This window comes from Oncorhynchus keta, chromosome 25 (genome assembly GCF_023373465.1).
Source record: "Oncorhynchus keta strain PuntledgeMale-10-30-2019 chromosome 25, Oket_V2, whole genome shotgun sequence".
Lineage (NCBI taxonomy): Eukaryota > Metazoa > Chordata > Actinopteri > Salmoniformes > Salmonidae > Oncorhynchus > Oncorhynchus keta.
In genome coordinates, this window is record NC_068445.1 from 8,511,549 (window position 1) to 8,524,550 (window position 13,002).

Sequence of the window (13,002 nt, forward strand, 5' to 3'; positions counted from 1 at the left end):
AAGACGAAAGTAGATTAAAAGTGATAAGGGGAGAGAGAGAGAGACATAAGAGAAGAAATGGTGTGTGCTTGGTGGGGTGTTTCACCTTCGCCACACTCCAGCGGAATACACAGTCCGTCTCTGAGGTAGTGGGGCTATGGAGCAAGCGTCACACTGCCTCCGCCAGGAGTGAAAGAAGTCCTCTGGACACGTGTCACAACACTCCCCTCCGTAAAGACACCCGTCTGTCTGGAACTTATCTAAGGCCAGCCCGAAGAGACGCACAGGCAGTTTCATTAACACAAACACACTGACAGACAGTGAGTCAAAGGGTCAGAGAGAGAGACTGACAGACAGTTACCTACTAAGGTTGTAATGTTGGTGCATGAATGCTGTCCATTCCATATTCTTCCAATGTTTCAGGCAGGAAAAATACAGCTTCATGGCCATATATCCCATTTGAAGTTATTACAATAGTCATTTGAACTGTAAAATCCTGTTGTGTGGTCTTATCCAGTGACTGTTCCAATCAACAGTACCAGCAGGAGGTTGAAAATGAAAAATCTTTCTGTTACTTTTTTTCTGTTTCTCTTTAAGGTTTATCCCCCTTCCTGTTTACACTCTTTCAACACCCTTTTCCCCTCTTCTCTCCCCACATTTTTTTGTTCCATCCCTGGATTAAAAACATTCACATTCAAAAACATTCATTTTTCCATCAGGAGTGAGTTAGCTGCGTGAGATCTATCAGTATTCTGAGGTTCTATGAATATGAGAGAACAGCTTTGAAAAGCACATGAAATAGAGGGCATGGTGTTATTGTCTTGCCTCCTCATATTCCAGATAGACAAATGTTAAACATTTTCATGTTCCGGGTCGCCTCAGAGAATAATATTGACGTATACACTAATTCTGTGAGTGAGTTTATAAGGAAGTATATAGGAGATGTTGTATCCACTGTGACTTCTAAATCCTACCCTAACCAGAAACTGTGGATAGATGGCAGCATTCGCGCAAAACTGAAAGCGCGTACCACCGCATTTAACCACGGCAAGGCGACTGGGAATATGGCAGAATACAAACACAGTAGTCATTCCCTCCGCAAGGCAATCAAAGAAGCAAAATGTCAATATAGAGACAAAGTGGAGTCGCAATTTAACGGCTCAGACACAAGACGTATGTGGCAGGGTCTACAAACATCCACGGACTATCAAAGGAAAATAAGCCACGTCACGAACACCTGTGTCTTGCTTCCAAACAAACTAAATACCTTCTTTGCCCGCTTTGAGGATAATACAATGCCACCCTACCAAGGACTGTGGGCTCTCCTTCTCTGTGGCCGACGTAAGTAAGACATTTAAACGTGTTAACCCTCGCAAGCCTGCCTGCCCAGACAGCATCCCAAGCCTAGCTTCAGAGCATGCGCAGACCAGCTGTGTTTACCAACATATTCGGGCCCTCGGAGTGTGGTGTCAGGAAAATAACCTCTCACTCAACGTCAACAAAACAACAAAATATATTATATATATATATTAAAGGAGATGATCGTGGACTTCAGGAAACAGTAGAGGGAGCACCCCCCTATCCACATCGATGGGATAACAGTGGAAAAGGTGGAAAGTTTTAAGTTCCTCGGTGTACATATCACTGACAAACTGAAATGGTCCACCCACACAGACAGTGTGGTGAAGAAAGTGCAACAGCGCCTCTTAAACCCTCACAAACTTTTACAGATGCACAATTGAGAGCATCCTGTCGGGCTGTATCACCGCATGGTATGGCAACTGCACTTCTCACAACCGCAGGGCTCTCCAGAGGGTGATGCAGTCTGTACAACGCATCACCCGATGTCACTGGAAGGCCAAAAAGATCATCAAGGAAAACAACCACCCAAGCCACTGCCTGTTCACTCCGCTACCATCCAGAAGGTGAGGTCAGTACAGGTGCATCAAAGCTGGGACCGAGAGACTGAAAAACAGCTTCTATCACAAGGCCATCACACTGATAAACAGTCATCACTAGCACAGAGAGGCTGCTGCCTACATACAGACTTAAAATCATTGGCCACTTTAATAAATGGAACACCAGTCACTTTAATAATGTTTACATATCTTGCATTACTTATCTCATATGTATAGGTATTCTATACTATCTATTGCATTTTATCCTATGCCGCTCTGTCATTGCTCATCCATATATTTATATATTCTTATTCTATACCTTTACATAGATTTGTTTGTATTAGGTATTTGTTGTGGAATTGTTAGATATCACTTGTTAGATATTGCTGCACTGTCAGAACTAGAAGCACAAGCATTTCGCTACACTCGCAATAACATCTGCTAACCATGTGTGTGACTAATACAATTTGATTACATTTGATTTGAAAAATTATGAAGCTAGCTTGCTAAAAATATATGTATACATTGATTTTAGCATTGGCAAATTGGCTTAGGCTCGTAGCGTATAAAACATTGCTAGATTCAAACATATTTTTTGCAATTCTGAAATTTATTGGAATTAGCTAGCCAGCTATGGGTAACTGTAGCTAGCTACAGGACAGGAGTGCTAGCTAGATACGTTAGCTTACTAGGTACATTAATAGCTTTACTTTGGTTGTTTTAAAGCTCAAACTCAAGATTTCCACCAAGGGCGTTGCCTCTACAATCATCACTCTCCCTCGATTGGGCAAGAGACCTTTAAGGTACACTCGAATGTGACGGTGTAAAACACCATTCAGGGGCTAAGGGTTTAGAGCCGAGGGCTATCTACTTTGAGTTTGAAACGCAGCCCATGTCTCAATTGTCTCAAGGCTTCAAAATCCTTCTTTAACCTGTCTCCTCCCATTCATCCACACTGATTGAAGTGTATTTAACAGGTGAAATCAATAAGGGATCCTAGCTTTCACCTGGTCAGTCTATGTCATGGAAAGAGTAGTTTGTACACTCAAGTGTATGTGTGTACGTCTGTGTGGTGTGTGCATGAGTAAGTGCATGTGTGCTAAGGTGTGCTAAGGTGTGGAGAATCAGAGCAGGGGGTCAGTCCATTTCAAGTGTTCAGCAGTCTGATGGCTTGTAGACAGAAACGGTCTCTGAGCCTGTTGGTATCAAACATGCTCCGATAACATCTGCCCACAGTAAGGGAAAGAACAGCTCATGGCTGGGGTGTGTGGGGTCTTTGATGATGCTGTGTGCCTTCCTCAGGCACCGTTTCGAGTAGATGTCCTGAATGGGTGGGAGATGTACTGGGCCGTCTTCACCACCAGCTGGAGGGCCTTGCGGTCGTGGGTAGAACAATTCCCGTACCAGGCCGTGATGCAACCGGTCAGAACGCTCTCAATGGTGGGTGCAGCAGTAGTGTTTGGAGAGGACCCGGGGTGCCTTCTTCAGCCGCCTTAAGAGGGCACAACAACGTTTACTTCCTAACAAGAGTGGTGGTGTTGTTGGTCCATGGCAAGTCCTCGGTGATGTGGACACCGAGGAACCTAAAACTCGTGAGTCTCTCTACTGCAGTTAGTCGGGCTTGATAAGGCGATTGCATAAAGTCAACACGGGCTTTATATTAAAGTCCAGTTAGCTCTCTAACATCTGCGATCCAATCTGTTCAGACAGTCATAATAAACTTGAATAATACATTTGAATAATGCTCCATGTAGCTTTATACAATGGGTGGATCTAATCCTGGATGCAGATTGGTTAAAACCACGATCCAGCCAGTGTCTATTTAAGCAATAAGTCATGTTGTTGAGTTTGCGTCCCTATTATCTTCCCTTCTCTGTGCACTTTTCTACTTTTTTTGCATGGATTTAGCCACGCAAACTCCCTCCTTCTAATGCTTACACCAATCCTATGCTTTTAAATTCATAACAAGGAGTTTGCAAGCGCTCACTTAGGGCTCAGACACATCAATAGCGTTTGATGGCCGACAGTACTTAGCACCTCTGAACGTAATGTGCTACAGCCGGTAGTCCCTTAAACCACAGTGCGCTGAACAATCGCTGACAAACGCTAGGGCCACGTTTTGTTCGATGTGTGCGAGAAGGGTGGAGAATTGGGCATAGCCCTCATGTGCTCTAGCAGCCACCTCTACACCCTGTACTGCAGGCTACAGCGATATTTCAACATATGGGTTACACTACGGCATTGATTGAAATTGAATTATATTCCTATTGTAGTCCCATCCTATCCCACTGAGATTTTGTTTACATACCAGTGAATATTGTAAATTGTCCAACAGTGGGGACAATAACCGATACTATGAATGGGGCTGATATATGGTTTCGACTGGAATGTGTGATTCCGTCTCATTTTCCTGTTGTGATATTTGAAGGCTACACAATACTTTTTTGGAAGAGAAGCCTTTCTATATAAGTTAATTTGCTCAAGACCACACGGTGTGCCTTTCAACTAATCTATGTTGTGGTTGTGTGAGTGCTTACTTTGACTTAAAGGTGCTGCATGGCTGCATTGGCTGTGCAGCATTTAGTCAGGCCAAGCAGCGCAGATCTGTTGTCAAGGAAGTGAGTTTGTGTTCATACAGGACCTCCCGTCCCCACCTACCGTCAACCAATTATGTCAATGAGGGGCTATATGGAGCCCTCTGCACTGTTACAAAATTTGAGAGGACCCGGAGGCCCCGAAATTGCGTAACACCATCAATACAGCGCCTCCAACCACATTTTCAGATCAAGCATAAATTGTCTCTTAAGGGTAAAGGGTAAATTTGTGTCCTGATTGCCAACCCTTCTTCCAAAGTGTGCACTGTCATGTATTTTTACAACAATGGAAACTTTATAGTCAATGACTATACCAATCCAGTGTTTGTAAATCTATGGTGGGGAATAATCCGTATATTCGGCTAATAAAACTTGAAACTCATTCACCCTTCATTTGCCCGGAATAGCTGTGGCAATAGTATTTAGTCTAGTTCAGTGTTATTCTTGGTCCTAATGGACAACAGTGTATTAATTGCCATACCTACCTGCACTATAACTACTCAAGACCAAACTTGGGTAAATTTAGTGAATTAATGGTTGGAGCGTACAGTTATCGTGAACAATAAAAACGTAGGGCATTTGAATTGTGACTAGTGCAATTGCCATGAATTGTACATTGATGATCTGTTTTAAGTTTCCACACATGCTAACCGTTGCATAATTTGTACTCATTTTTCACAGGTGGTTCCGGCTGATGACCCGTCTCCAAAGCTGAGAGAAAATGAGGAATATGACTTTGTTTACAATACTACCACTAATGTTTCGAACTGTATTGATGAGGAAGATGAGTCCGGACTTATCAACTGTTGCTATACTGTGTTCAGTCAAATTTACAGTGCCACTTTGTTACCAGAAACTATTCACATGTTCAAAAAGGTATTGTGCAAATAAACTCAGGAAATGAAAAGAAACATCCTCTCGCTGTCAACTGCGTTTATTTTCAGCAGACTTAACACGTGTAAATATTTGTGTGAACATAACAAGATTCAACAACTGAGACATAAACGGAACATGTTCCACAGACATGTGACTAACAGAAATTGAATAATGTGTCCCTGAACAAAGGGGAGGTCAAAATCAAAAGTAACAGTCAGTATCTGGTATGGCCACCAGCTGTATTAAGTACTGCAGTGCATCTCCTCCTCGTGGACTGCACCAGATATGCCAGTTCTTGCTGTGAGATGTTACCCCACTCTTCCACCAAGGCACCTGCAAGTTTCCGGACATTTCTCCAAATCGATCCCGCTCCAGAGTACAGGCCTCGGTGTAATGCTTATCCCTTCAACGATAAACGCAAATCCGACCATGACCCCTGGTGAGACAAAACCATGACTCGTCAGCGAAGAGCACTTTTTGCCAGTCCTGTCTGGTCCAGCAACGGTGGGTTTGTGCCCTTAGGCAACGTTGTTGCTGGTAATGTCTGGTGAGGACCTGCCTTACAACAGGCCTACAAGCCCTCAATCCAGACTCTCTCAGCCTATTGCAAACAGTCTGAGCACTGATGGAGGGATTGTGCGTTTCTGGTGTAACTCGGGCAGTTGTTGTTGCCATCCTGTACCTGTCCCGCAGGTGTGATGTTCAGATGTACCGATCCTGTGCAGGTGGTCTGCCACTGCGAGGACGATCAGCTGTCCGTCCTGTCTCTCTGTAGCGCTGTCTTAGGTGTCTCACAATACGGACATTGCAATTTATTGCCCAGGCCACATCTGCAGTCCTCATGCCTCCTTGCAGCATGCTTAAGGCACGTTCACGCAGATGAGCAGGGACCCTGGGCATCTTTCTTTTGGTGTTTTACAGAGTCAGTAGAAAGGCCTCTTTGGTGTCCTAAGTTTTCATAACTGTGACCTTAATTGCCTGCCGTCTGTAAGCTGTTAGTGTTTTAACGACTGTTCCACTGGTGCATGTTCATTAATTGTTTATGGTTCAACAAGCATGGGAAACAGTGTTTAAACCCTTTACAATGAAGATCTGTGAAGTTTTGGATTTTTACGAATTATCTTTGAAAGACAGGGTCCTGAAAAAGGGATGTTTCTTTTTTTTGCTGAGTTTGAATTACAAAACAGAAATGTTAATGCTCTTCAGTGAAGTTTTGCCCATCATATGTTAGATACCATTATCCATGAACTCCTGTGGTCTGCCTTCAGATTTTTCCACATACCGGACACCATCACAAACCTGGTGAAGTCGTACTTCCAGGATCTGCAGTTCTGCTTCACCACCTCAGAGATCACCACCTCATGGCAGTGCCTGAATGTAGGTATAATGGCGGGATGTACCATTTCTCCGTTGGCATTCACAATGGCAATGGAGGTTATCATCAGATCCTCAAAATGGGTTGCTGGTGGACAGCGAGTCGACTCTGGTTTCCGCCTCCCTCCACTCAGAGCCTACATGGACGACATTACAACATTGACCACCACTGTCCCATGCACCAGGAGACTGCTCAAAAAACTTGAGGAGAACATCAGCTGGGCCCGTATGAAGATTAAACCATCCAAGTCACGCAGCATCTCGATTGTGAAGGGAGTACTCTCTGACCTGAAATTCTTCATCGGAGATGACCAAATCCCAACAGTGTCTGAGCAGCGGGTAAAAAGCCTTGGAAGGTGGTATGATGCAAGCCTGAAGGACAAAGACCAGGTGCAACAGCTGCACAAAGATATCAGTAGTAGCCTACAGTCCATCGACAACACCCAGCTACCTGGAAAGTTAAAGGCCTGGTGTCTGCAGTTTGGTCTCCTACCCCGGGTGTTGTGGCCCTTAGCACTGTATGAGGTTCCAATCTCAACAGTGGAGAAGATGGAAAGAGGAGTCACAGGCTACTTAGAAGTGGCTCGGAGTTCCACGATGCCTTACCACCATAGGCCTCTATGGAAATGGTGTCCTCAAGCTGCCCCTCACCAGTCTAACAGAGGAATTCAAGTGTGCAAAAACCAGGCTCCAGATGACACTGAATGAATCTCGAGACCCTGTGGTGAGCAACAACGCGCCGACCTTGGCACCTGGGTGCAAATGGAGGCCAGGAAAAGCAGTCCAGGAGGCAACAGCAGCCCTCAGACATGCTGACATTGTGGGTCATGTTCAGCAAGGGAGAGGAAGCCTTGGGCTAACTAGCCATGCTGCTTGGAGTAAGGCCACTGCACCAGAGCGGCGGAAGATGGTAGTGCAGGAAGTACGCCATCGGGAGGAGGCTGCAAGGTGGGCCAAGGCAGTCTCCCTTGCCAAACAGGGACAGTGGACTCGATGGGACAGTGTGGAGAAGAGGAAGATCAGCTGGAAGGATCTGTGGGCCATGGAAGCGAGGCGGTTGAGCTTTTCCATCAGAGCAACATATGACGTCCTTCCAACACCAGTAAATCTTCACCAATGGTATGGTGAAGATCCGGACTGTGCCCTCTGTTCCATGCCAGCCAACCTCACCCAAACAAGCCTCACCCAAGGACGCTACACTTGGCGTCACAACCAAGTCCTTAAAAACCTTGCGTCCGCCCTGGAGGACAAGCGAGCTGCCACCAACTCCCTACCACCCACAGCAGCATCACACTCCTTCCGGACAAACTTTGTCCGCGAAGGGGCTAAACCACCGAAGAGCGGCTCTACACCATTAGAGCGAGACCAGCTGCGCTTGGCCCGCGACTGGAAAATGCTAGCTGACATTGGCCGGCAACTTGTGTTTCCTCCGGAGATCGCAACCACCACCCTAAGACCTGACATGGTGCTCTGGTACCGTTCACTCAATAAGGTCTTCATCATTGAGCTCACAGTACCTTGGGAAAACTCAGTAGATGAGGCTTATGAGCGAAAACATCTGCGCTATGCTGATCTAGCTGCCGAAGCACGGCATCATGGCTGGAACAAAGAAGTCCGACCAGTGGAGGTGGGCTGCAGAGGTTTTGTGGCAACATCTACAACCAGACTGCTTAGAGACCTGGGAATTAAGGGCCAGAGCCAGTGTTCGGCAATCAAAGCTGTATCAGAGGCGGCAGAAGGCAGCAGTCAGTGGCTCTGGATGAAGAGGAAAGACCCCAGCTGGGCCCCGAAGTGAGAGGGCCAGGAGGTATGCGGTCAACAATGCTTGACTCAGGGAGGAGGACGCCCCTGCCATGCATAGTCCCATGGGATGTTGGCTATCAACAACAAGGCAACTCCTATGACTAATTGGGAATGGGACGCAAGCGTAGGATTGATCACCCTGTCGCTGGCCGCCTTTGGGGAGGGTGTATAGTGTGAAAGGCCGAAACACCCTAAGAACCAAAAGGTACACTACTGACGATGCGCTCCCCAAATTTCACCACGCTCACTGTTCATTAACTCTTGGAAGTGCTTGCACAAAGGATAGTAACATCTCATCCTGTGTTCTTGGAATCTAGATACCATTATCTAGGAAACCTAGTTAAACACTTTGTGTAAAGTGTAACATGTTTCTTGAACTCTAAGGACAAGAATAACTGTGACATGTAGGATAATGTCTCTATCACAGGTCACTAATCAAATAATCCTTGCGACATGCGGCTGTGCATTATCATGCTGAAACACAAGGTGAGGGCAGGGGATAAATGGCACGACAATGAGTCTCAGGACCTTGTAACAGTATCTCTGTGCATTCAAATTTCAACGATAAAATGCAATTGTGTTCGTTGTCCGTATGCTTCCCCATACTACAACCCCACCGCCACCATGAGGCTCTCTGTTCACAACATGGACAGCAAATCACTTGCCCACACAACGACATACACAGCGTCTGACATCTACCAGGTAGAGTTGAAACCAGGATTCATCTGAAGAGCACACTTCTCTAGCGTGCCAGTGGCCATCGAAGGTGAGCATTTGCCAACTGAAGTCGATTATGACGCCAAACTGCAGTCAGGTCAAGACCCTGGTGAGTACGACAAGCACGCAGATGAGCTTCCCTGAGACGGTTTCTGACAGTTTGTGCAGAAATTCTTCAGTTGTGCAAACCCACAGTTTCATCAGCTGTCCAGGTAGCTTGTCACAGACGATCCCGCAGGTTTAGAAGCCGGATGTGGAGGTCCTGGGCTGGCGCGGTTACACGTGGTCTGCGTTTGTGAGTTCATTTGGATGTACTGGCGGCTTATGGTAGAGATATTAACATTAAATTATCTGGCAACAGCTCTGTGGACAGTCCTGCAGTCAGCATGACAGTTGTACGCTCCCTCAACTTGAGACATCTGTGTCATTGTGTTGTGTGACAAAACTGCACATTTTAGAGTGGCCTTTTACTGTCCCCAGCGCCTGTGTAATGATCATGTTTGATATGCCACACCTGTCAGGTGGATGGATTATCTTGGCAAATGAGAAATGCTCACTAACAGGGTTGTAAACAAATTTGTTCTCAAAAGAACATTTCTTGGATATTTTATTTCTGCTCATAAAACATTGGACCAACACTTTACATGTTGTGCTTATGTTTTTGATCAGTGTATATGAACAAGGTGAAATATATGTCAGTCATGGTGTCAGAATTCACTGCTGTATTAAAGCAATTCAGAATTAACTGCTGTATTAAAGCAATTCAGAATTCACTTCTATATTAAAGCAATTCAGAATTAACTGCTGTATTAAAGCAATTCAGAATTCACTGCTGTATTAAAGCAATTCAGAATTCACTGCTGTATTAAATCAATTCAGAATTAACTGCTGTATTAAAGCAATTCAGAATTCACTGCTGTATTAAAGCAATTCAGAATTCACTGCTGTATTAAAGCAATTCAGAATTCACTGCTGTATTAAAGCAATTCAGAATTCACTGCTGTATTAAAGCAATTCAGAATTCACTGCTGTATTAAAGCAATTCAGAATTCACTGCTGTATTAAAGCAATTCAGAATTCACTGCTGTATTAAAGCAATTCAGAATTCACTGCTGTATTAAAGCAATTCAGAATTAACTGCTGTATTAAAGCAATTCAGAATTAATTGAATGTCTGATGTATTGTTGTCTCTACCTTCGTGCCCTTTGTGTTGTTGTCTGTGCATAATAATGTTTTGTTCTGCTACCATGTTGTGGTGCTGCCATGTTGTGTTGCTGCCATGTTGTTGTCATGATGTGTTGCTACCATTCTATATGTGTTGCTGCCATGCTATGTTGTTGTCTTAGGTCTCTCTTTAGCTTGTGTTGTCTCTCTTGTCGTGATGTGAGTTGTCCTATATTTTTTGTAGGCCGTCATTGTAAATAAGAATTTGTTCTTAACTGACTTGCCTAGTTAAATAAAGGTTAAATAAAAATAAATAAATAACCAGGCCAGCGCTGTGCAGCTCGTTAAAATAAACATGTTCTGTTGCAGATTCAAAGCCAGATTAACTCATTGCTGAATGTATCCATAATCATGAATGAGTAAGCATATTTATTTGACAAGAATCCACCTGGTCACCCATCAAACACCTTATCTACAACAATTACATTGTTTTAAAGAAATCAAAATAGTAAACAAATTATACTTATGCCTTTTATACATAACATATAAATATCTGAATTTGAGTCAACATTAAATTATTTATTCACCAATGCCACAAACCTGGGACATCGAAGAGCCCCCTTATGAATGATTATTACTATCTTCTGCTTTTCCATTTTAGGAATTAGACCAGCACTAATAACACAAAATGTAAAACAGCATATTGAGATTTTGGTGGGTGAGTTACAAATGGAAGAACTGGATGCGTAAGGTAGGTTTTATATAAAATACTAGGTCAACTCCAGCAGAAACACTTAACAGACTCACAACAAGGATGCCCAGACTAAGTGCAGCTTATCAACAGCCGTCTTGTCAATGTAGGTCCATATTGCTGATGTCAATTGTGAGCACTGCATTTTCAGTCTGTACCGCAAAATATGACAGCATTATACAGGTGAAAAAAAGTTTTAAAAAACAGTACACCACAACACATTTAAACGTGTTACTGGGTCTAGATGTCATCAAATCAGGAGAAGAACAAGTGAAAGGAAGCAGCAGAGGGGAAATGGGTGAAGGTAGGGTGGGTTTATAGAGATAAGATGGAGAGTTCCAAAATGTCTGAAGTTGAGGGACCATGGGCCACAAAAAGGCATAGTAGTAGCTAGAGAGATGGTTTGCCATGGAACAAACATAAAATGGGGTGCTGGTGTTCTTCTGCAACCCTTTTAGGTCATTATCACAAATATCCAAACCCTGGCCAGTCATAGTCGAGGTCTCAGTTGCAGCATTCAACTCGGGGTCATAGTGTGTATGTGAATCCCAATATTAAAGGTGCACTGTGCAGAAAACACTCCGCCATTTTCTGGTTGCTAAAATTCGAATAGTTTGCCTAATTTCAGTTTATGTTACAAAACAAGTAGGTATAATGTAGAAAATCATTGTACCATCTAAACCGCTTTGAAATATACTTTCCATAATCAAAAATATTGTATTTTCAGCTGTTTTAAGCTGGTGTACAAAACCGAAATGAAATGAGCAGAAATGAAACTCAAGAACAGGGAGCATAGAAATAGCACAAATAAAACAGATCTACCCGCTTCTTAGACTTGCTTTCAATAATGAAATATCTATAACTAACATTTCTATGTGAATTTGGTTGGGTCGCCCAAAAAGTTACAGATTGCAGCTTTAAAGAGGTCTAAACTTGTCCAATACAAGACCCTTGTTTTCAGTTTCAGTTGCAATTTTGTGACGTGTGCACAAATGAATATGACCCATTCTCTAATCCACTGCAGTGTGTCCATCTCACCTGCTGGATGGGCCTCCTTCTCAGGACCTGTGCATTTATAGCAGGTGGCATTTCCAATACCTGCTCAGTTACTCACCTGAAAACAGAGAGGGAGAATATACTTACACAACCCTGACACCTACATACCACATCTGTGGTATGACAAATACCATTTTTATACTACTGAGCTCAAGTGTCATGGCCTGGTTATTTGTTTATTTTTATTTAACCTTTATTTAACTTGGCAAGTCAGTTAAGAACAAATTCTTACTTACAATGACAGCCTACTAAAATGCAAAAAGACCTCCTGCGGGGACAAGGGCTGGGATAAAAATATAATAGATATAAATATAGGACAAAACACACATCACGACAAGAGAAACAACACTACATAAAGAGAGACAACACTACATAAAGAGAGACCTAAGACAACAACATAGCAAGGCAGCAACACATGACAACACAGCATGGTAGCAACACAACATGGTAGCAGCACAAAACATGGTACAAACATAATTGGGCACAGACAACAGCACAAAGAGCAAGGTAGAGACAACAATACATCACGCAAAGCAACCACAACTGTCAGTAAGAGTGTCCATGATGGAGCATTTCAAGATTTTGAAGAGATTGAGATAAACTGTCCAGTTTGAGTGTTTGTTGCAGCTCGTTCCAGTCGTTAGCTGCAGCGAACTGAAAAGAGGAGCGACCCAGGAATGTGTGCTTCCTGGGTCGAAAATAGCCTTTTCTGGGTGTTTGGAGTCAAAACTTGTGGGATTGGTGATAATCTGAGAAAGATTTAGGGAGTCCCATTGCTTTAGGACTTGGT

At 43.7% G+C, this 13,002-nt stretch overlaps 1 protein-coding gene across 3 annotated transcripts in view; it reads left to right on the top strand.

The window, feature by feature from the left end:
* LOC118358091 (riboflavin kinase-like) overlaps window positions 1-11,767 on the top strand; it is a 31,983-nt gene extending 20,216 nt beyond the window's left edge. The window contains exons 5-6 of one of the 3 annotated variants that reach the window (XR_004820420.2): window positions 3,180-3,469; window positions 5,153-5,723. Coding sequence is in view for 1 of the 3 variants with exons in the window: in XM_052478581.1 (XP_052334541.1) it covers window positions 7,416-8,516 (1,101 nt within the window). In the remaining 2 variants the exon portion in view is untranslated. Of the gene's footprint in view, window positions 1-3,179; window positions 3,470-5,152 lie in introns of those variants that run through there. The other 2 variants (XM_052478581.1, XM_035735540.2) reach the window with 2 other exon arrangements.
* Window positions 11,768-13,002: the final 1,235 nt, after the last annotated feature.